This window comes from Phascolarctos cinereus, unplaced genomic scaffold, assembly GCF_003287225.1.
Source record: "Phascolarctos cinereus isolate Bilbo 61053 unplaced genomic scaffold, phaCin_HiC Scaffold_4;HRSCAF=312, whole genome shotgun sequence".
Lineage (NCBI taxonomy): Eukaryota > Metazoa > Chordata > Mammalia > Diprotodontia > Phascolarctidae > Phascolarctos > Phascolarctos cinereus.
In genome coordinates this window covers 656,757,262-656,784,403 of record NW_027555847.1, presented here as the reverse complement: position 1 = coordinate 656,784,403, position 27,142 = coordinate 656,757,262, and the positions used below count along the sequence as shown (strand labels likewise).

The 27,142-nt window shown below is 40.6% G+C and overlaps 2 protein-coding genes across 4 annotated transcripts in view; one reads left to right on the top strand and one right to left on the bottom strand.

Annotated features, from left to right (window-relative positions):
- Positions 1-55: 55 nt before the first annotated feature.
- Positions 56-21,601, top strand: LOC110214101 (uncharacterized). Its single transcript, XM_020994786.2, has 6 exons — positions 56-155; positions 604-872; positions 7,742-7,833; positions 8,236-8,362; positions 8,967-9,080; positions 14,282-21,601. The coding sequence occupies exons 2-6, from the start codon at positions 689-691 to the stop codon at positions 16,540-16,542; spliced, it is 2,778 nt and encodes a 925-aa protein (XP_020850445.1). The 5' UTR covers positions 56-155; positions 604-688; the 3' UTR covers positions 16,543-21,601.
- Positions 8,824-27,142, bottom strand: part of LOC110214110 (uncharacterized) — a 47,312-nt gene continuing 28,993 nt past the window's right edge. Inside the window, exon 5 of one of the 3 annotated variants that reach the window (XR_002326192.2) lies at positions 8,824-9,044. The gene's annotated coding sequence lies outside the window, so the exon portion shown is untranslated. Of the gene's footprint in view, positions 9,045-12,891; positions 12,921-16,623; positions 17,861-27,142 lie in introns of those variants that run through there. The other 2 variants (XR_013486379.1, XR_002326193.2) reach the window with 2 other exon arrangements.

The following is a 27,142-nucleotide window of genomic DNA, read 5'->3' as shown; positions in this document are numbered from 1 at the left end:
CCTAGAGCGGCGCTGGGCGCTCCCCAGGCCCGGATTGGGCGCTGGAGATGCGGCCGACACTTCCGGTCTGGGTTGTCTGGCGCCCTGAGGGAAAGAGGTTCGGGGGCTCCGGGTCTGGTCTGGTTCCGTCTCCGCAGCCGGGGCCGGCGCGGAGGGTGAGTCGCGCCCGTGCCCGGGGTGGGAGGGAGGGTGTGCCTGACAGCCTTCTTCTGTCACTTTCTACAGTGGAGGAAACTGAGGCTGGAGGAGGGAGCGGCTGTCAAGAACAGTTCTCTAGAGACAGGACCGAGGAGCGGGCCCCCGAGTGCTAGTCCGGAGACCTGGATTCAAAACCTGCCCGGGGTTAATGTATAATCTTGGGCAAGTCAGCCCCTCTCTGGACCTCAGTTCCCTCATCTGCAGAATAGGGATAATATCTGCAGTTCCCATCTCACAGAACAAGAGCTTTGCAAAGCGCTTAGCACAGTGTAAGCACGTAATGATCCTATCTAAATGTTAACTCTCATTATTAGGATAAACTGAGATGTTTGTAAAGCACTTTGCAACCTTAAAAATACACCATAAATCCTAACTATTATTATTATTCCTCGTTGTTGCACCCAGAGTTCCTGGCCACGGTTCCAGTGGCCTTTGCCGTGAGGTTGCATGCACTTGCACACAGCCCTGAACCTCACTTTCTGTGTCCCTGATGGTCCCAGGCTGTGCTCAGGGACAGGACGTGCTCTCAAAGGAAATGGAGATGGAGATGTCTGCGCTGGGAGCAGGACCAGAGTTACCTACTGCACCTACTCCTCAAATCAACAATTCACCGAGGATCCGACCCAGAACTCTGTGTCATGAAATTCTGCTCCCCCTCCACGATCCCCATCAAGGTACTCTCAACCTCCACCCTCTCTAATCAAGGATCTGAACTCTTTTCATTGCATACCCTCATTTTCCCTCTGAACTTAAGGCTTTTCCCTGAGCCTGGAAATTCTGTTCCCCAAAGCTTTCCCAGAAGAGGAGTTGAGGAATCTAAGGAAACCCAGCTATAGTAAGCTTACATTTCTGACCATATCTGAGGAAAAGGGACTATAGTGACTACTGTGGAGATGAGTGGATTCTTCCTTAATCACTTAAGAGTTTTTGTTATTGAGGAAAAACACAATAGACTCTAACCCTGAACTATTCAAGAAATAGCTAGTGTAAAGGAAAGACAAGTAGTCGTGAGTAGTCATGGTGTAGAGGAAAGAGTAGTAGTTATGAGAACTAGCCTTTTCCAAATATCTTCTCTCTAGGTCTCCTTTTCCTCACCTCTGAAATAATAGGACTCAAGCAAATGAACTCTAATATGCCTTACAGCTGTTGGCAGTCTGATTCTTAGCAACTAAATAGGAATAACATTTTAGCAGCACAAAAGAAATTCACACGGTTTAGAGTGGAAATAGTTCTGTTTTATGGTGAAATTGGGATTGGTTCCTGACCTGTCTCAACCATGGTCACTCCTTTATCTTCTGAGTAAATCTGAGGTTAGTGAATATGGAGGCAAAGAGAGGAGATCTCATAAAAGAAGATGCTAGAAGGGGATGGATAGAGACTTGTCCTTCAATTTAGGATCATAGATTATACAATCAAATTGTAGATTCTTTATGTCTTACTATATCAGAAAATCACTCTTGAAGGACTCCTGCCAACAGCCTCCATGGTCATATTCATAACTTGTTAAGCATTGACCCCATTATCTTTAGCAAAGTTATCTCCTATTACCCAGTGAATTCATAGAGAGATTGATTTTTCCCTCCTTAAGTTCTTGTACTCCTTCAAAAAATATTGGATTTCATAAAATTGTAATTAATATCAGATTACCCAAATGTAATTAAAGACACTACTGTTTATTCTCTATATTCTCACTTGTGGGTCCCATGATAGCCCTGATGTTACTTACTTATTCTAGCCTTGTTCCAATGCTGATGAGGGCTAGGTTTGGCCTATCAAGCTCCAGAATATCTCTTTCATGTAACCTCATCTCTGTCAGAATGGCCTAATAATAAAAGTAATCTTGGATGATTTAAGTCCAATTAGTGATAAGCTTCTGGTTTCCAGCCTCTAGTCAACAAGTGTATCTTTTCTGACACTTTTATAGTTGTCAGATCCATCCAAACTTGTGTGGGAAGTCCATTGATCACTCTTTAGAATAACTTTGGGCTCTCCTTTGCCAGTTCAATGAATAACATTACTTAAAGGGAAATTCTATAATAAGTCAGTAATTCTGTAATCACCCCTTTGTGTTGTTTTTCTTTTTTTTTAGTTGTTAGATTTTGTTCTCATACATCATGCAAAACCCCAGTATATTCATTATTCCCTCCTCCATAATATATAATACCTTAAAAGAGTTCAGCAAAATAGCATAAAAGAGTGATCGCCTTTATATGCAACTTTATACTTTGGTTTGTGGCTTGTGAAACGAATAGTAGGTGCTTTATTAGTAATGATATTGTCCAGCAATTTTGATCTGAGTTTTGTTGACATTTAAAGTTGTCTGTATTTACTTGGTTGTAGTAATTGTGTATATCACCTGCTGTACTTTGTTTTTGCTATCTATCACTTCGTGCAGGTCTTCCCAAATTTCATCTTTATCTTTCCATATGGCACAGTAATAATCCATTACATTTGTATACTGTCGTTTGATTAGCTGTTCTCCAGTCATGGAGTACATGATATAACCCCATTTGGATATTTGATATGATACTTTTGTAATTGATTCATATGCTATTGAGTGCCTGTTTTCTACCCTGATACTGTGACAGACATATAGAAAGTGCTGGACATGGTTTTTCAAGCCCTCAGAGAATAATAAATACTCAAAGTTAATTATATTTAGTCTTATGATTATTTAAGAGCTCGAGTATATGGTAGTAGTAATCATTGCACATTTCCATGGCAGTTTAATGTTTGAAGAGCACTTTTCTCAAAAGCCTGTGATGCCTAGTTTACAGATGTGGAAACTGAGGCTTAAAGTAGTCAAGGAGCTTGCAAGGTCTGAAGCCTTAGTACATATTGAAGGTAGGACTCAAACTTAGGTCTTTTGACTTTAATGCTCTTACCATTATACCATGCTACCTCTTAAGTGGCAAAGGCTTTCAAGGAAGGGTGATCATGGCAGCTGGGTTAATAGGGTAGAATTCATGGGAGAAATGGGGAATTAAGCCTTGATAGGATGGATAGCATTTGGAGAGGAGGGTACTTCGGAGTGGGGATATATTATGAAGAAAGGCACAGAAGGAACTTGGTTTGTGCTGGGAATTGTGAAGAGACAGGCCTGCCTGGGGTTTTAGTGAACAATGAGGTTTAGATTGTAGAAAGCCTTGAGTGAGGAGTATGGACTTTGTAAGCCTTAGGGACATAAATGATAAAGGTGGGATATTAGAAGGTTTATTTGGTGCCCATGTTCAGGATAAATAAAGGGAGAGAAAATATTTCCAGAACACCACTGAGGAGGTTGTTAAGGAAATCCAGGCAAGAAGCAATGATGTAGGCAGTAACACTAGGGATGGGAAAACTTTCAGAAGAAAGTTATCAACTCTTAGAACTTGGCAGATGTGATTAGTTATAGTATATCATTTGTAATGTAAGGCTTCAAATTTCAAACTGGCTTTTAAGAGAAAACACATTTAATAGAAGGTTCTTTTACATTTGAAAAAACAGGTGTTCTTGATTCATTTTTACATCATTCCCATATTCCTTCTAAAAAAATGCCTGCCTAAGGCTGTTTGAAAGTCTTCCCTCTACTGTTTTTCTCATTGCCAAAATTCCATCAGTTAAAGACTTCGAGTTAATAACTTTCAGTCCTTCACCCTTTACTGTGAATTAGTTTAAACCAATTCCTTGCTTCCTAGCTTTTATACTAGCTTATGACCTTATGCCCTCAGCTGTCACTTCTTTGTTAGATAATATTTGAACTATTACTTTATAATGTTCTGGGGGAAAATACTTTGTGAACCACAAGTTGCTGTTGAAGCAGGACTTGTTCTTCCAGTTACCTATCTTCCGTTCACCTTGTGAACAGAAAAGGGCATTCCTTTGGAAGAGGATGGGCCCAGGGTTTTTGGAGGACAGAGAAGGCAGCATGAGTACACTGGGCAGGACAGGGAAGGTATGCTAGGGAGATGGCAGGAGACTGCCCTGTCTCTCAGAGTGGTCATCAAACTCCTCTCCCAAACTGTCCCCTAAACTGACCGTGTAGACTTCCCAGTTTGGCTTAGATTGTCCCTTTCTCACCTTCCACCTATTCATCCACTGTAAACATTTTGTTCCCCATCTCTTCCCATAGGAGGCAGAGTTTGTGACATTTAGAAGGAAGTGAGGTTGTGTACATTGGATCTGCCTTCCATAAATCCCAGCCAAATGGTATTTCCTTATCCCACAGCTAGAATATTCCCCATCCTCTTCTCCTAATCTTTGAGCCAGAGTCAAAGGCTACCTAGGTGAAAACTCCTTTCCCCTGTTACTACTCACATTCCTCATCTCCATCCTTCCTGAGTCCCCATTCTGTTCTGTACTCCCCTTTCATTGTATCCTTCCACCTTCTCCTTTCCCCCATTCTCTCATGAATACATTTTGCTTCATTTTAGAGCTTTTCCTGGCATGCTTCTCCAACTTGTTGCACTCATGGAACCTGGCTCCCCTTCCAGAAGACTTGCATCCCTGGCCACCTTCTACAGTACTGGATGTCTTTTCTCATGCCCCTGGACAGCTAGGCCAAGAAGAGGAGTATGCATACTCTTTTTTTTCCTTTACTGACACTTCCAGCCCTTTCCTCTGTCAACATTACTCAGAAATATTTCCTAATTTGAGGTTTGCTCCATCCATCTGTATCTCCCTCTATTCACCTAGTTTGTGGTTATCTGCTGGCCCCCAGGCTATGCTGCCCCCTTTCTCATGGAGGTGAGCACCTGCTTCACTCTTCCTCTCCTCACCTGCTCCTGATCTTATACTTGGAACTTCAAGATATGTATTGATGTCCCCTGGCCTCCCTGTTCTTCAACTCTGGTGACGTGCACCTTCATTCCAGCTCTGCCACATGCAGGTTTGGTCATACTTTGACCTCACCATCACTCATAACTGTTCTGCCTCTGTAATCCAGAACAGTGAAATTCTCCTCTCCTGCCACAGCTTATCAGCCTTCCATCTCTCACTCCTAAACCTATTTTGCAGTGACCTGAATAAATCATGCCATATTTGTCTTCCTGCCCATGCCAATACCCTTAAAGTGGAGATTTCCTCCTTAGAAGAAAAAGGAAAGGGGCTTAAAGGACGCCTCTCAGTTCTACAGGTTATCAGAGGTAATGAAATAGTCCTTTAAAAGCTTCCTTGTGAAGCAAAAAAGAAAAAGGATCTGAAGAGCAAAGGAGAATTGTGATCCGTGTCAGGAAGAAGTATGTGACACCAGAGTAAGGGAAGAAGGGCCACTGGACACTTGGAGCTAAGTAATAGAGATGAGGTTCTTTCTGAGAAGGAGGAGGAGGCAGCTGCTTGGCGTTAGGCAGTGGGGCTGTGGATCCACCCATGCCGTCAGGTGAGAGATCATCTCTTAAGGGTTGAGGGAAGAAGAGATCAGTCATCATGGTTCAATTCAGTTAAATATTTATAAAACACGAGGCAGTGTGTTGTAGTCAATAGAGAGCTGGCCTGGACTCAGGAAGACCTGAATTCAAATCTTACCTCTGACATACTGTCTGTGTTATTCTGGGCAAATCACTTCACATCTCAGGATTTCAGATAGCACTTCACAACTATAAGCTGCAGAAAAGGGGACAGTTTACATTGGTGGAGAAAGTTCTTCACTAGGAGCTCTTTCTACCAAAGAAATCAAAGGCCAGTCAAAAAAAATATGCAAAGCATTTTCTAGGTGTTGAGGTATGTGCTAAAAATGAAAGAATCTATGCCCTCAAAGAGCTCATAATCTATTAATTTATAGTAAATATAAAGTGGGAGCAAAGAAATGAGGGTAGGAGCACTGAAAGCAGGGGAGATGGGAAAAGGCCTCATGCAGGAGGTGGTACCTGAGGTGATCCTGAAGGGAGCAGGGGATTCCAAGAGGTGGAATTGAGGAGAGAGCATCCCAGGCATGGGGTAGGGAGGAGTAGCCTGGGCTGTTTCCCTGTTACTTCTAGGTTAATAAATATGAATTTCTCTGTTCAGCATGTTTGGCCTAGGTTATTGCTATAGCTTCCTAATAGGTCTCTCTCTTTCCCCTCCTTAATCCATCCTTCACACAGCTGCCAAAATGAATTTCTTAAAAGCACAGGTCTGACCATTCCAGTACTTAAAATAAGAACCTGCTCCCAGGCCAGGTGTCTTGGGGCACCACAGGCATTCCAAGTATGAAGAGAAATGAGGAGACATTCTGTCCTGGTCAAGGATGACAGGTGCGGAGAATAGATTCAGAGCCCAACGTTGTCCAGCCTATGGATATCTCCTGGAAGTCCTGTTTTCAAGACACCTCAGGTGCTGGCAGTGGAAGAATTTCATTTACCACCCATGGTTCTTCTGCAGAAGTTGGGGTTTTTTACAAAACAAGTATATAGAAAGACTGCACTTTTTCCAGCTTCTTGAATTTCTGGAATGGCTGAATGTATGCCATGAAGCATCCTCACCTTTAATTACTGAAGCCCAGAGATCTGCCTAAAAGTGCCCATCTGCCAAGTATTGCTGAGCCTGCTACCTGCACAGAATGTACCTGAGGCTTTAGGGACCATGAAAAAATAGGACACACAAAATAGGACACAGGACATAGATACACAAGCCTTCTAGAAAACAAGGTACACCACAATGTTGTCCCAGAAGTGCTGAAGGAAGGAACAAAAAATAGAAATGAGTAGCTTCCTGTCCACATGGAGTTATCACAACAGGATACATTCTCCCTTCTTGCTTCATAGACAAAGCCTTGGGCTGGAGCAAACTTGTGTGTTTTGCTCTAGTGTGATGGGCTGTTCCCAGGATGGTGTGACTCTTTATAGAGAAGGAGTCCTGGCCTCTCCATACATGCTCTCTCTTTTGAGGTTTTCAAACTTCCCCTGTGGGCCTCAGCCCTTCCCCTAAGAAGAGACTGTAGAGCTGTGATTCTTTGTGATTGTATATGATTCTCTGTGGCTGGAGGGAGTGTCTCTGGGAAAGGCCACACGAGGACTCAAGCAGCTCTCACTAGGGATCTGAGAATGTCCTGGCTCTCTCTCTGGGCCTTCTTTCAGGGGCCATAGCTACAGGCTTGACCTAGGGAGGGACTGCTGGGGTCAGAGAGGGGAAGAGATGAGGGATGTGGCTGAGGAGGTAGGGTTCAGACACTGGTGGCTTGCATAATTAACAGGAGATTTCATGATTGTTAGGGGAAAAACTGGAGAGATTAGAGTAAGGGAGGTGATGCTTTGTTGAGTAAGACTCCCTAGAGGTGATTTTTGAGAACAGAGGGAGTAGGACATAAGACAAGGGCTCAGTGTTTTCAGCCATCTCGTTTCCCATTTAACATAAGTTTTTCTCAAAGACCTTGACTTCTAGTGTCTTCTTGCATTCACAGTTGCAGGGACTTACAGTTTGACACACACTATCAGCAGTCATGGAGTGACAGCATTTCTTAGGTCATAGGATTTCTCTGATCCCTTACAGAGGATAGCTAGGGAATCTCAAAGTGAAATAGTAGGAGAGCCACAAGAAAGGCTGGAATCTCGCCATCTTCCTCCTCTCATGATCGTTTTTCTTCTCCCAGGTCAACTTGATCTCCCTGTTCCGGCCCATCTTCCCGAGTGGAGCCTGGGAGACCAAGCAGTAGTAGCTGAGTCCTTGCCAGCCAGGCTCCAGGTGAGCTATACTTCCTGAAATCCCACTGATGCTCTGGTACCACTGGCCTCAGCACCTTCCTTGTGCTGAAAGGGAGCGTCTATATACAGTCCATCATTCCCCCTCCCACATATATACTTTCAAAATATTGATTGACATTGATGACACAGTGTACAGGGTAGCTATTCAACAAGTTCTCTTTCCCATGAGGCTATGGGATGAGTACTTCCATATAGACTGCTCCCTCACAGTCTGGGTTCTTCTCTCTGTGTGTGAACAGATTTACCTGTTTCTTTGTGGAATATCACATGCCAGCCTGCTCCTTTCCTCTAGTAGATGGTTTGCAGACACTGGCTTCCCCTTTACCCAAGGGCCAAGCATTGACAGTCTTCTCAAAGCTACAATAGGACTCTGTTGTTTCAGACATCTCTGATGTTCAAGGATGTGGCTGTGTACCTCACCCGCGAGGAGTGGGGCTGTCTCGGCCCTGCCCAGAGGGGTCTCTATAGGGATGTGATGCTGGAGAATTACGGGAACCTGGTCTCATTGGGTAAGGCCTCTCCCTGAGATGCAAATCTAAATTTCTTAGATTCTTGCTTGTAAATAGTCTAGGACTGGAAGGCTTGGTTGGATTTGGGCTCAGCGTTCAGCAATCAGAGATTCCTAGTCCTATCTGGGTTTAAACACAGGGTACTTCTTTTTCCTGATACCAAGCCACAGGCTTATCTCTTCAGAGCAGGAAATGGACAGTTTTCTTGACTTCTCCCTGAGTCTATATTTTCCCATCATCCAGGTTTTCTATCCTAGGCTCAGAATTCTTTCCCAGAATCCAGTTTGGACATCCCTAGAGATGGAAGTTGCCCACCCTCCTAATGGGGAAAGTCATAGAGGTCATGGTTCATTGTTCCCAGATTTCCAACTCCCTGGCCTACTTCCCACAAGGGAACATAGTTTTGAGGCTCCTTCACAGAGTACATAGACCTTGCCAAAACAGACTTGTGGGACATTACCTTAGTATAAAAATGTTTAATTATTTTATGAAAATCTTCTCTTCATATTTGCCCCATGCAGACCCCAGGGGTTGGGACTGAGTTTAGGACAGTTGTAGGTGTCTGTGAAATACTACCTAGAGCCATTTTCTTCCTCACAAACAGGATTCTCAGTATCCAAACCTGATATAATTTCCCAGCTGGAAAAAGGGGAAGAGCCATGGGTCCTGGACACACAGGGAGCTGGAGGGAGAGACATCATGAAAAGTGACTATTCAGGTGAGTGAATGAGCACCACCTCCTTCCTTCTATTACTGAACATTTCTTGTGTAGTCATCAGGCTACTAAACATGGTTGTTTGGGTTAACTTATCTTTCCAAGGCTAAGCCTTCCTCTTGCTCCAAATCCCAACCCTTCCTTCTCTTCCAGAATTCTCGATCAGTTATTCTCCCTTAAAAAAAAAAAAGCCCTTAACTATGCTACTTGCTTAAGTTACTTTCACTTTCCAATTATTGTGAAAATCTTTAGAGAACATATCTTCTTCTCCCATATCTTTACCACCTATCCATTTGGTAAAAACCCTGTAATCTGGCTTCTCATACAACTCTCAATATTTTCCTCTCAAAAACTTTTTTCTTTTTAAAAAAATTGTATCTCATTTTTGTTGACACATTTTGTTTTTGTCCCAGAGCTATCATGTTCCCCCTGAGTCTGTTTTCTTGACTAAATACCCTACATTCCTCCAAGCATTTCTTATAAGACTTTCACCATGCTGGTTGCCCTCTTCAGGATACTCTTCATTTTATCAGTGTCTGTCTTAAATTGTGGTTCTTCATATTGAACACAGTACCAGGATGAAGTCTGACAAGGCAGAGCACAGTGAGACTATCACCCTCTCTTCCTGTGATCTGTGCCCCTCTTAATGCAGCCCAGGATTACATTAGATTTTTTGGCTGTCACATCACACTGATAACTCATGTTGAGCTTGAAATCCATTAAAACCACTCAGATCTTTTTCAGAACAACTGCAATCTAATTATGTCTTTCCCATCTTGTACAGGTGAAGTTAATTTCTTTTTTACTTGAGTGTAAGACATATTTATCTCTTGAATTTCATCTTATTAGATTCAGCCCAATACTCTTAACTTGTCAAGATCTTGTTGAATTCTGACTCTGTCATATATCATGTTAGCTTTCTGGAATAAAATTTCCTCTTGTTGATTTCTCTACCTTTTGAAAAATGAACTTATCATTAAATCATGTAAAATCATGTAAATAAGTTATTAGCTGCCTCTCATTGACAGAGCTCTAGCAGATGTCTGGATTACTGAAGTCCCTCATATATCATGCTTCTGGGCCACTCTTGTGACCTGTTTCTGAAAGTCATTGTCATCTGTTTCCTCGTTCTGTCCCAGTAGTCTGTAATATACTCCAGTGACAAAATCATTTTCATTTCTCCTTACATTGGCCTTTACCCAAATACCCTTTTCCTTTGGTTCCTTTATTTCTTCACATAAGTAAGTATACCTTCTTAATATACTGACTCCTAACTCCCTTGGTACCTATCCTGTTTCTCCTTCATAAAGTATACTCATCCCCAGAACCGGGTATAGATTTCAGTAAGACTTACAGTGTTCAGTTTCCCTCCTTAGTTCCTTTTGCTTGTTGCCTAAACTTTAGGCATGAATGTATAGACATTTGAGGCCAGGGGTTTCACTACTAGTTCCATTGTTGTATTTTGTATCTAGTGGACTTAAGGGTGTCTCAACTTTTAGTCTTACTTCTTGTTGCTACTTTCTATGTTATCTAAATCAGTGGCATCAAACAAAAATAGAAACAGGGGCCACTACCCATACATAAATAACCCTGTGGGCTGCATATTGCCTTAGGAAATCACATTTTTAACATTATCTATGTTCTATTGTATTTTTTTATTTATTTTGTTAAATGTTTCCCAATTACATTTGAATCTTGTTCCAGCTCTGGGAGTGTTGGGAGTTTTTATGGGCTGTGTCTTTGACACCTCTGACACTAATCTTTTTCCTCCTCCATCCTTCTTAATTTAAAGCCCTTTCGATTTAATTTGCAAGATTCCAGGGAAACACATTCTTATCAGTCTTTGAGAAGTGCATTCTTTCTCTAGGCAGAAGTTCTTCATCCTTAGATTTTAAACCGTAATCCAAAAATCCAAATCCCATTCTCAGACACCCCCTTCTTAGCCATCTGCTTACTTTCCAGATCATATTTTTCTCTTCTGCATCCCTTGCCTTCAATGGACAACAGTGAGGAAATACTGACTATGTCCTAACAGTCTTTAATTTCTTGACTTGAACTTTGTAATCTTTCATGATTATTTTTTAAGTTCCTTTTGGCAGCATTATTCTTGCCACATTAATGATAATAATAATAATAATGATAACAGCATTTATATAGCACTTGAAAGTTTATGAAGCATTTACAAATATTACCTCATTTGATCCTGACAACAACCCTGTGATGTAGGTGCTATTATTATTCCCATTTTTAGATGAGAAAACTGAGGCAGACAGAGGTTAAGTGACTTGCCCAGGGTTATACAGCTAGTGAGTGTCTGGGGCCATATTTGAACTCAGGCCTTCCTGACTCTAGGTCCAACCCTCTGTCCCTTGCACCACCTAGGTAGTTATCATCCATTTTGATGAGTCTTGGGAATTTTTCTCTTGTGTCTTGGATACATGAGCCAGGAAGACAACAGATCTCTCTGATTTGAGTTGATAAATAGCCACCTAAGTATGCCTAAATGGAAAATCACCTACAATTACTACTAGCTTTCTTTTTCTAACCCCTATTGATGATGTCTCAGGATATAGCATCTGTTGTTTTACGTTATGATTCTTTGGATAACAAGCAGCTTCTTCTCAGATCACCCAGTTCCTTTCTTGGGGGTGAAGACCTCAAATCTGTTTGAGCTCTAACCATACAGCCATCGTCTTCCTTCTCTTTCTCTAATACTCTTCCGTACTCCAACCTTTTGTAAAGGTCAAGGCTCCCTGCCTGTCTCAGATTCCTTTTTCCCCTATTGAAGCTTTACTTCCATTTCTCAAACATTCTAGAGCATTAAGAGGTGTTCCCTGAATGCCTTCTCTAAGGAGAGTGATCAGCTTGCATTTAGAATACAGTCTCTTGGCTATGGCAGAAATACAGACATCACAATCGATGAATATTACTGCATAATTTCCCTTAACCTCTGTGCTGGTTGAGATATTATGCTTTTATTTCTTTTCAGTACCCTAGGATATAGTCAGGGGTGAGGAAGCTACAGCCTTGAGGCCACATGTGGCCCTCTAGGTCCCCAGGTGTGGCCCTTGACTGAATCCAAACTTCACAGAACAAATCCCCTTAATAAACAGATTTGTTCTGTAAAACTTAGACTCAGTCAAAAGGTCATAGTGGCCTCAAGGCCGCAGGTTCCTCACCCCTGATATAGGTTGTCTGGACCTAGTGATGAACTCTTAAAGGGCAGCTGGGTGCTCTCTTCATCCTTATTCATTTTTGTTCTGACTCTTTCAGTTCAAATATTATTCTCCTTAGCAGAGAAAATAGAAAAAAATGAGTTAAATAATTCTGTCTTCTTTCTCCCATCTATTAATGTTGTCCTATCCATGTCAAAAAGTGGTCCTATCCCTTCTTTGATTTCTCCTCTTTTCCCCAGTATCAATAAAGAACAACCTTCTTTTTTATTGTCCTTAACATTCTTTGGTCACTTGCAGTTTATTTGGAGCTTTAATGCTACTAGTACTATCCTTCCAGACCACTTTTCATTCTACATTACTTGTCTTTTCTTCTATTTTCTGTACATTTCTTTTTAAAATCTAAGTTGATCTGTGAGTTTCTTTGTGTCTTCAGAGTTTTATTCTTGAAAATTCAGAGTCAGTAAACATTTATTAAGCACCTACTGTATGCCAGGCACTGTGCTAAGTGCAGAGGATACAAAAAAGGCATAAGATAGTCCCTACCCCAAAGAAGCTCACAATCTAATAAAGAAAGACAACACATAAATAAGAAGCTGAAGAGCAGGGCAAAGGGAGGTTACCTGGCATGGGGGCATGATGAAGTCCTGCAGTCTGGATGGGAAATAATCTGAGGAAGTACAAGTTACAGAGTTTAATTCATCTTATTGAATGACAAGTTTTTGGAGATCATCTGAGTGGTAAATGATGAGGTAAATTGCCTGGGTGCCCTTCTTAATGGTGGAGGATCTGAGAGGAGCTCTTCAGTGTCTGGCCTCCACCTTCTCCTCTTGACAGACCCAGACTGCCTTCTATAGAATTTTAGTCCATGGGATCTTGTGTATCTTTTCTATGAATCCTTTGAAATCTGCTTTTCCCCATATCTAGATTATATGTCACATTATGGCTGGATCTTCCTTTCCTTCCCAGATACAAGTTATAAGATTTGTAGTAGTCACTTTTCCTCAAGGTTCACATAATTTTACTTAAGTAGAAATTTCTTCCTGGTTGCTGGGAATCAGGTTCAGAATAGCAGGTCCGCATTACTTTTTTTGCCTTTTATGGATGAAATGATAACCAAGGAAAACTAGGAAATGTTTAGTTGTGCTTCTTTTGGTAGAAAGAGCTCAAATAGCTAATGTTGCCCATCACCACTATGTCATCCCTCTATGCTGCCAGGCTTGTGATCTGTTTCTTGAAATCTTCATCTCTTTTTCCAGGAGTTTTGTAATGAAATCTATTGGCAAGAGGCATTATGGTGTAGTGGGAAGAGTGCTAGATATGGACTTGGAAAACCGGGGGTTTGAATCCCAGTTCTGCTCTGTACAACCCTAGGTTGTGTGACCTTAGGTAATCCCTCTAGACCTGGTCCCCATCACTAAAATGTGGGTGGAACTAGATGGTTTTTACAGTCTCTTCTGGTTCTAAATCTCTGATCTTGTGATAATGTTGATTCTATTTCTGTCTCTGTTGATAGTCAGCTTTTCTTTATGTATCATTCAGATGTTTTCCTCTATGCTTCCTCCCCCCAGTTCCTGAATTTACAGGGAATTTGTGCCAATCTTACTGGGGTAAAGTTTTAAATATTGACCTTTTTCCTGTGCTTTAAAAAATGAGGAAATTTTTGTCCATTTCTACTCCTGTAGTACCTCTCCTGTTTTCCAGGATTCATCAAAGATCACTAACAAGAACTCAATCATCACTTCCATAAATTCTTTCAGCACCTTTATGTAGTTTGTCCAGGTTTCCTTGTTCTCTGGACTCCCCTTCACCCTTAAACAGTGCTTTCCCCCTCACTTTTGTCCTTTGCTCCCCTAGAAAGCTACCCTTTCTCATTCTTTCTATAGGCTATGAGACTAGTATTGAAATCTGTCAGCACCAAACTAGATGTTTGATTCACTGAGCTTTTCATCCTCCTGCCCCAATAATGTGTCTTCAGCCAGAATAAAAAACAGATCACATTTATATTTTGTTTTGTGTTCAATGTTTCAGATTGTGAGACCAAAACTAAAAAAGAGTTATCTCCAAGACAGAAAATATCTGAAAAAATGGAGTTACAGGGGCTGATACTGGGAAGACTCAAGAGACCTGAATCTGGAGAGGCCTATAAAATTGAGAATCAATTAGAAAAACAGTGGGAAAAACTTGTGGTGGGAGCCCTAAGGAAATCCCGTTCTCTGGAAAGAAATTGCAAGCCGATGACAGTGATCCCCATGAAAGCTTCTACCAGAGTGAGAGGTCAGGAATGTAACGAATTTGGAAGGCACTTACATCTGACTTCAAAACATGTTAGACACCAGAGGGTTCCCAAAGGTGAGAAAACCTATCAATGTGCAACTTGTGGCCAAACTTTCAAAAAGAATTCAGACTTTGTTAATCATCAGAGTGTCCATACACGAGAGAAGGGTTGTAAACTTAACATATATGGAAAAATGCCCAGACAGAATTCAATTAGTATTGAACATCAGCAACTTCATAACACAGAGAAACCTTTTGAGTGTAATGAATGTGGAAAAGGTTTCAGCCAGAACAGAGCACTTATCCAGCATGAGAGAATTCATACTGGAGAGAAACCTTATGAGTGTGGTGAATGTGGAAAAACTTTTAGTCGCAGTTCTATCCTTACTAAACATCAGAGGATTCACACTGGTGAGAAACCCTACAAATGTAATGAGTGTGGAAAAGCCTTTGGTGCTCGTTCATACTTTTTTCAGCATTGTAAAATTCATACTGGAGAGAAACCCTATGAATGTAATGACTGTGGAAAAGCCTTTAGTACTAGATCATCATTTATTCAACATGGTAAAATTCATACTGGAGAGAAACCTCATGAATGCCATCAATGTGGGAAAGCCTTTAGTCATAGTTCTAACCTTATTCATCATCAGAGGATTCATACTGGGGAAAAACCCTTTCAGTGTAAAGAATGTGAGAAAGCCTTCAGTAGGCACTCACATCTTATTCAGCACCAGAGAATTCACACTGGAGAGAAACCATATGAGTGTAATGACTGTGGGAAAGCATTCAGTGCACGTTTATCCCTTATTCAGCATCAGAGAATTCATACTGGAGAGAAACCATATGAGTGTAATGAATGTGGCAAAACATTTAGCTTAAACCGAACTCTTATTGTGCACCAAAGGATTCACACAGGAGAGAAACCCTATGAGTGTAGTGAATGTGGGAAATCCTTCAGCCAACGTTCACAAGTTATCCAACACAAGAGAATTCACACTGGAGAGAAACCATATGTATGTAATGAATGTGGGAAATCCTTTAGTGCACGTCTATCTCTTATTCAACATCAAAGAATTCATACTGGAGAGAAACCATATGAGTGTAATGAATGTGGCAAAACCTTTAGCCAGAAAGGTCACCTTATTCAGCATCAGAGAATTCACACAGGAGAGAAACCCTATGAGTGTAATGAATGTGGAAAAGCCTTTAGTCAGAGCTTTAATCTTATTCACCATCAGAGAACACATAATGGAGAAAAACCCTATGAATGTAATGAATGTGATAAAGCATTCAGTGTACTTTCTTCCCTTGTTCAACATCAGAGAGTACATAATGGAGAAAAACCCTATGAATGTAATAAATGTGGGAAAGCCTTTAGCCAGGGTTCACACCTTATTCAGCATCAGAGAAGTCACACTGGAGAAAAACCTTATGAGTGCAATGAATGTGGGAAAACCTTTGGCCAGATTTCAACGCTTATTAAACATGAGAGAACACATAATGGTGAGAAACCTTATGAATGTAATGAATGTGGAAAAGCCTTCAGCCAAAGTGCACACCTTATTCGACATAGGAGAATTCACACTGGAGAAAATCCCTATGAGTGTAATGACTGTGGTAAAGCCTTCAATGTACGCTCATCACTTATTCAGCACCAGAGAATACACACTGGAGAGAAACCTTATGAGTGTAGTGAATGTGGAAAAGCTTTCAGTCAACACTCACAGTTTATTCAGCACCAGAGAATTCACACTGGAGAGAAACCCTATGTTTGTAATGAATGTGATAAATGCTTCAGTGCACGCTTATCACTTATCCAACATAAGAGAATTCATACTGGAGAAAAACCCTATGAATGCAGTGAATGTGGGAAATCATTCCGGCAAAGCTCTCATCTTATTCGACATCAGAGGATTCACAGTGGAGAGAGACCCTTTACATGCGATGAATGTGGAAAAACCTTCAGCCAGAGAATAACTCTAATTAGTCATGAAAAGATTCACACTAGAGAGTAATCTTGTGAATATAGTACACATGAAGAAATATTTAGTATGCACTCATTTTAAATTCAGCATCACAAAATTCACACTAGGGGAGAAAGTTATATTGTGAATGTAATTTGAGGAAGATCTCTTTGCACTCACACAAAATTTTACATTATAAAGTTTACAGTGAAGAGAAAATTGTCACTTCATGACTTTTCTACAAATTTAGGTCTCATTTTTTTCTTACCCTTTAAAAAGTTAATCATTGAACTTTTGTACACTGCCACCTGGTGGCAATGGAGTGTCTAAATTATGTGTTCTAAACTCCAAGGTATGTGCCTTCCCTAAGATTCAAAAAGTGGCTTTCTGCTCAAGGCCTCAGATTTAACCATAAATTAATGCACCATTTATAAAAATAAAGTGTCATTATTGAAACTTAAAATTAAGCAACTTTAAATATAGTATATAAAGATAATACTTTATAGCAAATTTTAGAACATTCTTTCATACAAACTATATTCCATTACTATACCTAGTTTCCCCTTGTTTTTCCATTGAACTTACCTTTAAAGGGCTGGACTCCTTTCACTCAAGTGTATGCTGAAACCAATTTATTCTTTTTTATTTAGTTCACTTTGCTTAAATAATTCCATAGAACCTGAGAATGTTTTATGTAGAATCCAGCTCCATCAGAAGTCATAGCAGTTGTTCTGCTTATCATATCTACGGGTAACATTGGCTGAAAGAATCAGGACCTGGAAAGATCTCAATAGGCCAAAACTACGGGCTAACTGTAAAGATGAAATTAAATAGAGATTAATAGAAAATCCTGCACATAGGTTCAAAAAACCAACTGTACAAGCACAGAGTGGATGAGACCTGGCATGACAGCGGTTCATGTAAAAATACCTGAGTCTCTTAGTGTACTGCAAATTCAGTGAATGACTATTGTGTTATAGTAGCCAAGAAAAGCAAATATGATCTCAAACTGTATTAATGGTGGCATAAAGGTCAGAAAGAAAGAGGATGGTAGGACTTCTTTACTCTGCTTATCATCAGATGACAGGTAGAATATTGTGTTCTTGGACTTCTTCAGAGGAGACAACAAAGGGCAGTCTATTAAGAAGAAGGTAACCAGGGTGACTTGAAAACATGTTATGTGAGGAAGAAGAAATCTCACAGTTAGAGCTAAAAGGTACTTCAGTGGTCACACAGTTCAACTCATGTATGAAGAAACAGGCCTCAAGATGGGAAGTGACTTGTCCAAGGTCACACAAGACAAGGCTGGTATTTGAAGCCAAATCCTCCATATCCAGATTCAGTGTTTTTTCCTCTATACAACTTCCACCTGCGAGCAGAAAATGGGGAAAAGACTTGAGGATATGAGAAGTCATCACTGTCTTGAAATATATGAAGGGCTGTCATATAGAAGAAATTAAATGTATTCTTCTTGGCCCTGGAAAGCAGAACCGATATCAGTAGTTGGATCTTATAGAACAGATATCAGCACAAGGAGTAATTTCCTTCCAATTAGAGCTGTCTCAAAGTAGAATATTCTGCCCCAGGAAGTAGCAGGTTCTCCACATGAAACCTGGATAGCCATTTGACAGGGATGTTATAAAGGGAATTTCTTTTTGGATATTAATTGATAACCTCAGAGTTCTTTTCCACCTGATTCTGTGAGTAATCTAAAAGGTTAGGTGAGAAAATATTTTATTTCATATGTGGGAGTGGGAAGAGACACGGGAGCTTTTATACACCTGACACAAAGACAGCATGTTGCACAAACTGGTATTGCTACATAGTTTCGGTATTGGAAATTGGACCAGTATGTTTTGAGTAGCAAGCGGAAGAAAGAAATAATTATAACAATTGTCTACACATCCATGCATGGCATGGTGGAAAGAGTACTGAACTTGGAATTGGCAGATCTGAATTCAAGGCTTGACTCTGACACTTCTTACCTCTGTGATCGAGGGAAAATCACTTCACCCTCTGAGCTATTTACTCATATGTAATACATAGGTGATAATGTGCCACTTATATGGCAGGGTTATAAGCAAAGTGCTTCATGAACCCAAAGGACTATGAGAATTATGAATTACACACACACACACACACACACACACACACACACACACACACATTGGCATCTTATTCATAGAGCAATGAGTGGCCAACACCACAGTTTCTCTTGTTGAACAGGTGCAGGTTCTTATTAAGGCTTCCACCATGAGGGAAGGGTTCTGGTAATTTAGCATGATTCTCCTGAAATTGGTGGTGGATACATAGTCCTCTCCCTTAGGTTCCTCTACTCTGCTTCCTCCCCAAGTGTAAGTGGTCTTAAACCCTGTGTGGTGCTGCAGTTTTGTGGGTGAGCATCCAATTTGCAAACCTTAAAAGGCTACATAAATGTAAGCCATTATTTTGCTGATAAAGGTTTGCTCAACAGGTTAATTTTCATCTGTTTTCTTAAGTTTCTGGTTTCTTTTCTGAAGCTATAGGTTTCCATATTCTGAGGGTCTTAACCAGGGGGTGGTTCCCCCACCCCTGGTCTTAACAATTATCTTGGTATATCTAGCCTCAGATCTATTTTCTTACAACAATATCCTTAATGTATCTGTCCTAAGGCTCATAATGGCCTTAGGCGGTTGCCTTTTACTCATTCATTCTAGGCACACCAATATACGCGCACTTATATGTCATAACCTATAACAACTACTACATACCTATCACATACTTTTGGAAGGAAAAAAGACTTACAGCTCAAGGTGGATGAAAAGAGGTAGAATCTGAAGGTGGTACTGAGGAAGCAAGTTGTACAATAAGGAAGTATTTCCTAATCCTGAGGTCATTACCTCCATCTGAAAGCAGCTCCCCAGGGGTCTGATGCCAAAAGTCTCAGAAGCCCTACAACCCAGGACAAATTCCAGGAGGCAGACAATACTATTAAGATTAAGGGGGAAGGTAAAAGAACATTTTGAGTTCTGTGTAAAATTCAGGTTAGATTAAGTTGAAAAGAGAAGTTATAAAGATTAGCGAAGGAGGTATGGTCAAAAGGGCACTGGATTTTGGAGTAAAAACATCCAAGTTCAGATTCCAGTTTTGCTACCTAATATCATAACTGGCAGGTAGCACATTAGTTCTCATTTAAGCCTCAAAACAACCATGTGAGCTAAGTATTATAGGCATTAAAATAGCATTTGTACAGCACTTTAAGGTTTGCAAAACATTTTACAATATTTGATCCTCACAACAACCCTGGGAGATAGGTACTTTATTATCCTCCTTTTACATATGAAGAAACCAAGTCAAGCAGGTTAAGTGACCTGACCAGGGTCATACAACTAGTAAATATCTGGAGCTGGATTTGAATTCAGGTCTTCCTGATTCCAGGCCCAGCGGTCTGTTTGCTGTGGCACCTCATTTCCATTACAGATGAGGAGACTGAGATTTATGGAAGTTAATTGACTTGCTTCAGGACACCCAACTAGGCAGGATCTGAATCCAGGTCTTTCTGACTCTAAATCCTGAACACTTTTCATTACAGTACTGAGTCACCTGTATGACCTTGGGTAAGTCACTTAACTCAGCCTTAGTTTTCTCATTTGCAAAAGGAGTGGTGGGTTGGACTACATTATTTCTGAGGTTCATTCCACTTCTATATTCTGCATGGCTAACTTATACCCATGCATCTCAGGTTTCTTTAGGTTTGTCTTTCTCTAGAAAGTTACTCTAAAGCAGAGGTTCTTAACCAGAAGTTTGTGATTTTTTTTTAGATAACAGTATAATTAGTTTCCTTTATTGATCTATACATTTTATTTTATGTATTTAAAAACATTCCAAAAAGGAATCCACATGTTTCACCAGGCTGACAAAATGCTACTTTAAAGCATTTGCTTTACTAGTTAAACTCATAAAAGCTCAGAATTCAAAAAATTCACAGTGCTAATTTCAAGCACAAAAATTGAGGGCACTGCCAACACTCACAGAAAAAAATAACTTAGCAACTGATTAGCAAGAAGAATTAAAATAGGAAACTGCCCAATAATGGACCAGTGACCACATTCCCAGTGAGTTCTTTGATGCCTTTGCACCATCACCCTATCTCCCAGTTCAATGAGCAGTGCCATGGGCACAAAAATTGCTAATTATAACTTCTTAGAGGTCATCTCCAACCTGTTCTTGAACCGGAATCCTTCAAGTGGTGGAGAGCTCTACCTCCTGGGACAATCCATTTCATTTGGGACTACTGTACTCCATTAAGAAGCTCTTCCTTATGTTGAAACAATGCCCCACTGTAGCTTCCACATATTGCTTCTAGTTCTGTACCTCAAGGCCAAGCAAAACAAGGCAAAAGCTGTTCCAATTTAAAAGTTTCTTTAAAAGATCATTCCTTATTGAAAAAAAAAAAGAGGTGGGGCTGGGGAAACATGCTCATTTCAACCATCCCTATGATTTCTGCTCTGCTGCTCAGACTGGCCATGATATGTTGCAGATACCTGGTAGTATACCTACAGGACTGGAGCAGACACTTAAATGACATCCACTTAATGTGCCCAAAAGCCAAACCAACTTAATCAGTGTTCATTTAAAGTAAAAGCCCCAGGAGCTGCATTCTCACAAGTATCTTGTTCGGCTTGCCCACAGTTATTAGAACTGCCAAAAAGAAGGAATACTCAGGGTCTCTGTGTCCTTTTTCTCTAGTTCTCTGTTCCAAGATTCCATTTCCCCTTTCCTCTATGAGGCAAAAAAAAAAAAAAAAAAGGAATAGCAAGGGCTGGCTGGTACTTGGAGCTTAAAAATGTTGGAGAAAGCTACCCAATCAGTGGGAGCTAATTTTAATGTTTTATTTTAAGATCATTCCTGTTCTCTTCCCATCTGCTCTTCTTAGCTCTGACTTCATATACATACAAGGCTGAATTTACTTAGCTGAGGACAGCCTAATGTCAGTTCTGTAGCTTTGCAATGCCCCTCCTCCTCTTTGTATTGTGTGACTGGAACCTCTTTTTCATTACCTCTTGAGTGTTAGATTTTGTCATATTGTTCTTAATCGTTAGAAAATTGATAAAAATGGACCCTTTCTGATTTCTATCTTTATATTTCTGCAATTTCAAGGACTAGAAAGCTAGAGACTTTTGTAGATGGTAAGCTTCTTGGTTACACTAGCCTGATTTGAAGCTGAGTTCTTGGTTGAGGAACAGGCAGAAGAAGGCCAGCAAAATTGATCAAAGAAAGCATCAGCAAAAGCTCCATATGCCCAGGGTCTCAGGATAAGGATAATCTATAGTCTTCCATTGCCCATAACCATAAGGGCCTTAGGGGAGGCCTCTGACTCCAAAATTATAGAGAAAACTTAGAGCCCTGGAGGATCAATCTAACCAGAGGGACTACTTTGGGGAGAATACCCAGGCTCCAAGAGTGAATAAGGGACAGCCTGAATCTATATTTACAGATCCCTGTTATGGACAATGATATAGCTTTGAAGGAGACAAAACTTTCTACTGCTCATGCTCCATGATCCCCCAACTGGAGATTTCCCCGCTGAAGCCTGAGGCAGTTAGAAATAGTAGAAATTAACATCTGTTCCTTAAAGGCTTTCGTGATGTTATAGAATGGGATTGTAAAAATGTTAGGCATTACATTTCCAAAGCTAGGAAACCATTCATTCTATGTCTGAATTAGAGCCAAGTGAAACAGCTTCCATGAGCAATGGTAAGGCAGCTGGAAGGGATCCATCGGCCTTTAAGCAGATTAGAGAGCAAAGACAGTCCAAGTGTTATACTGGCATCTCCATAATATTAAAAGAACCAAAGAAAGGCCTTCCAGGAAATTCCAAGAAGTCCTGCCACTGCCCTCATCTTGGATAAATCCAAGGGTGCCCGGTTTGGTGCGAGAAATGATCTTTATGTTGCTTTCTCCACTGAGACACAAGTGGCTAAATAACAATTAGCACTATCCAAAAGTAGCCTGTAATAATATACATCTTTGTAGCTAAAGAGAATTATAGGCTTACTGATCAAGCAGATGTTAGACTGCTTAGAAATGACTGGGGAAATGTTGGCTAGTGTTTTAGTGAGAATCTCTTGAAGCTCATCTTACTACTATCCCCTCTCAAATACTATCACCCTCATTCTCCACTCCATGAAGGAAGAGTTGAATAAATCAAGACTGGATACATTTTTAAAATATTGTGTATCCTGTATGTACTAACTTCTGTCCCGTATATAGTATGAAGACTTTAATATTATTCATACTATATAACTGATAAAAGTGTTTACTAAATAAATATCACCTACTTTCCAGAACAATAACACACCTTAAGTCCATTTGGGAGTGTAGTATGCTACTCATAGTGATTTCATGTAGAACAAAGGAGGTAATAATCTCACTGTTCTATCCTGGTGGGAATCACATCTGGGGTACTATGTTTAGTTATAGGCATCAAATTTTAGAAGGGGCATAGAGAGTGTTCAGGGGAGAGTGACCAAGAAGATAAAGGACCTTGAGATCATGTTATATCAGCATCAGTTGAAAGTTAGAGAATTTCAACTAAAAAAGAAAAAAAGAGAGGCATGATAGCTGTCAAGTGCCTGAAGGGCTGTTTCTTGTTCTCCTTGGGCCCAGAGGGCAGAATGAAGAGAAATGGATACAAGATACATAAAGGCTGGTGTATAAAAAAAAAAATCCTACTAATTCCAGTGATCCAAAACTGGAAAGGGAAGCCTCAAGTGGTATAGTTTCCCCCACTAGAGATCTCTGAATGATCACTTGTTGACAGTGTCTGAGGGAATCCTTGCTTAGACATGAATTGGAAGGGACCTCAGAGGCAATCTAATCTACAACTTCTACCTGTTGCTTCTAGTTCTGCCCTCAGGACACACACAACAAATTGAATCCCTAGTTCAGGCCTCATTACCTCTCACCTAATGTATTAGCTTCCTAGCTGATCTCCCGGCTTATAGTCTCCCCCATTAAATCCATCATCCACACAACTGCCAAAATCTTCATCAGCTCCACATTGCTTCTAGGAGTGGAGAACATGGAGATATCCCAAAATAAGAATGGATGGAGGAAATGATGGAAAGGCAAGGGGGCAAGGTAGTCAGTAGGTGTATAGCATACAGTCAAATTGGCTATAGGGTCAAAACTCTTAAGGTAGGAAAGTGAAGCCAGAGCAAAGAAGCTGCCTGGAATAAAGGGATGGGGTGTCAGTCCTAGAAATTGCAGTAAAAGCAAAGACTAAATTTTAGTGATGAAGAAGATACCACAAAAAAGAGAGAAAAGGTGACCTGAGGATCAGCTGATGATGGCAACAAGGATTGGGACAGGATGATCAAAGTAGATGGGACAAATCTCAAAGAGGTTGCTAAGTGATTCTGGCAAAGGTAGAATCTGAAAGTGGCAATGAGGAATATGGAATATGCTGATTCTGCTTGGCCCAATGTGAAAAGAAGCAACTAGCCCTGGATGGGGAGACAGGATGGTCAGGGATGCAGTGTCTTCAAGAGAGACTAGGATTTCTGTGAGCATAAGAAGATGGAAATGTGAAAAGAAGGATCTTGGATGGGGAGAAATATTCATGGAAATCAGGATACTGGAAGGCAGAGGATTAAAGAGACTGGGGAAGAATAGAGTTGTAATGGATGAGGACAAGAAAATGGGATAAGTAACAGAAAGTGATTTTCATCTGAATCGTGGAGATTAGGGGAATCGTGGCAATTTGCTAGCCATGGGACTGGGGAAGTGCCAACTGATTGGGGCTTCTACCTTTCAGGGTTCTGTGATGTTGAATGGTAGTACTGGTGTGGTACTTCCCACTCCAAACATTAGATAAGCTTAACCTGGCACAATCTATTCTTGGGATGCCATACTGACTCAATAGTTTAGTACTTCAAGTATCTATCATTTTCATCACAGGTACTGCCTGTCTTTCTCTAGATGACACTTCATTCTCAGACCACTTCCAATGCTGACTGCTCTTTTCTTCATCATCACCACCTCCTGAGGCACACCTGGTTAGGAAAAAGAGTTGGTATATTACTTATTCCCCAGTGTAACTTCCAGACACTCCCTCTGCCACTATCAGCAACCTATCCCCAGAACTTCATCCATATTTATCACTCTGTCCAGCTCCTCATTGCTATCATTTACTGGCCCTCAGATATCTCTCCCTCTTTTCTCAGAATTCAGTACCTGACTCAGCTGAGTGCCTGCCCTCATTCTTCAATATTCACACTACTTGTTAGCTTGCCAGTTTGTCAACTTCCAATATACCAAAACTGTGGTGGACAATTAATAATAATTGAGGAAACAATCTGAACTATATGATTTATTAGCAAAACAGGCATCATAAACAGGGCAATGGACTTCCCAGTCAGTCCAAAGATCCTGAATACAGAGTGAGCTCAATTTTTATGTATTAAAAAGAACTAATCAAATAAGACCAATTAATTAAAAGAAAATAATTAACAGGATACAAAATTAGGCAATCTGAATTCAAATTGGAGGAAAGATTAGGGGATTTCCAAGTTAGGAGGGAGGAACAAACAGGTACAATTCCCTGAAATCAGAAAAAGAGGTGTCACCCTCCTCTCCTCAAGTATCTATTCAATCAAAGGAAGATGGAAAGAATCAAAGGAACATGGAAAGAATAACTGATCGGCCAACATGGGGCCAATTTTCAGATTGCTTGAGATATAGAATTGTGAGAAAACTCCTTACATCAATCTTTGGATCTGACTGGGTTTCTTGGTCAGCATAACCTAGGTCCTTAGGTAAAACTCTCTAAGCAACAGGTAGAGGTAGACTAGCTTTCCAGCCACATAGGGCGAGGTTCAAACAATATAACGTTTTCTGACAATCCCCATAATTAAATAAAGTTCTCTCACAAGACAGAAATTGGACTAGACCCTTAATTGAGCCCATAATTGAAGAAAACTGAGCTAGCTCCAAAATTGAGTCACAAGATGGAGTCAGTGTGATTCACTCAGTTCCCTCAATTCCCTCATAACCAACCCCAGGGAAAATCACAATCTGGGCTTGCTTATCACCCCAAACCTTCCTGAAATCTCTTCTTCCATTTCCCCCTCTGCCTCATTCTTTCTATACCTTGTTTTTCTAAACTCATTCCACATCTTGACCTCTAGTCCTCAGTTCTTCCCTGTTCTCCCACCCTATCATCCTTGTTCTGGCTCCACTGGGTTCCATTCAGTCTTGCTTTTACAATTAGCCAAATCAACTATGCAATATCTACCACTAGAGTCACCTGTTCCTTGTTTTTCTATTATTCATGTTTTGCCGAACCTCGACTATGGGTCACCACTGTCCTCCACCTTCTCAGTTCCTGGACAGGTATCTACCTGATACCTACCAGGTCCTTATCAGCATCAGTTGAAGGTTAGAAGTATTTCAACTAAAGAAGAGAAAATAAGAGGGGCATGCTAGCTGTCTAGCTATAGCAAAATGGAAAGAGCATTGGATTTGGAGTTGGGAAGTTGTTGTCGCTCAGTTGTTTCACAGTCATGTCCAACTCTTTGTGACCTATTTGGGTTTTTCGTGGCAAAGACACTAGAATGGTTTGCCATTTCCTTATCAAGCTTATTTTGCAAATGAGGAAACTGGGGCAAACAGGGTTAAGTGACCTGAGCAAGGTCACACAGTTAGTAAGTGTCTGAGGGCAGATTTGAACTCAGTCTTCCTGACTCCAAGCCCAATACTCTATCCACTGTGCTAGTACAAATCCTGCCTTAGACACTTACTAGCTGTGTAACCCTGATCAAGACACTTCACTGACCTCAGCCTCAGTTTTGTCATCTGTAAAACGGAGATAATAATAGCACTTAACCTCCTAGAGTTGTTGTGACTATCAAACAAAATGAACATATGTAAAATACTTTGCAATAAAGTTATATAATTAAGCTCCATAAATTTTAGCTATTATTATTACCTTATATCCAGCCACATAAATGTCATTGGAAGTCACATTAATATGCTGCCTGGATTCTCTACAAATTCATGTTACCTAACCTCAATTGAGCCCTCACTACTACTAAAATCCTTTTATTCTTACCTGATATCATTTCTACAACATTCTTTATGATGCAGCTATTCCAAACATTTTCCTTTTTCCTAATGTACAATGATTTCCCCTACCTCAATGTCTTAACAGACTACTTAACCTTCCATTCAACTAAGAAAATTGAAGCCATCCATCACAAATTCATTCATTTCTACACCATACCTAAAAACCCATATATACACACACACACACACACACACAACTCCTTCATATATTTCCTACTTTGCACTGGTCTCCGGACTACCCTTCCCCTCACCAAAGCTAACCTTTCTACTTGTGTCTTTGATTCCATCCCTTCTCAATCCTTGGGGGTTTGTGTCTTTGATCATTCTCTCTTCTCTATGTTCTCCATTTGTTGGCTCCTTCCCCACTGCCTATAAACGAGCTCAAGTCTCCTCCATTCATAAATATTGTTAATTTGACCCTGCTGGGTCATTGCCTCTATCCCACCTGATAAATTTGGGTCTCTTCTAAAGCTCTGGCTTGGGTCCTCTTTTCTTCTCCCTTTGCCCTCTTTCTTGATGATATCATCAGCTCCAGTGGGTTCCA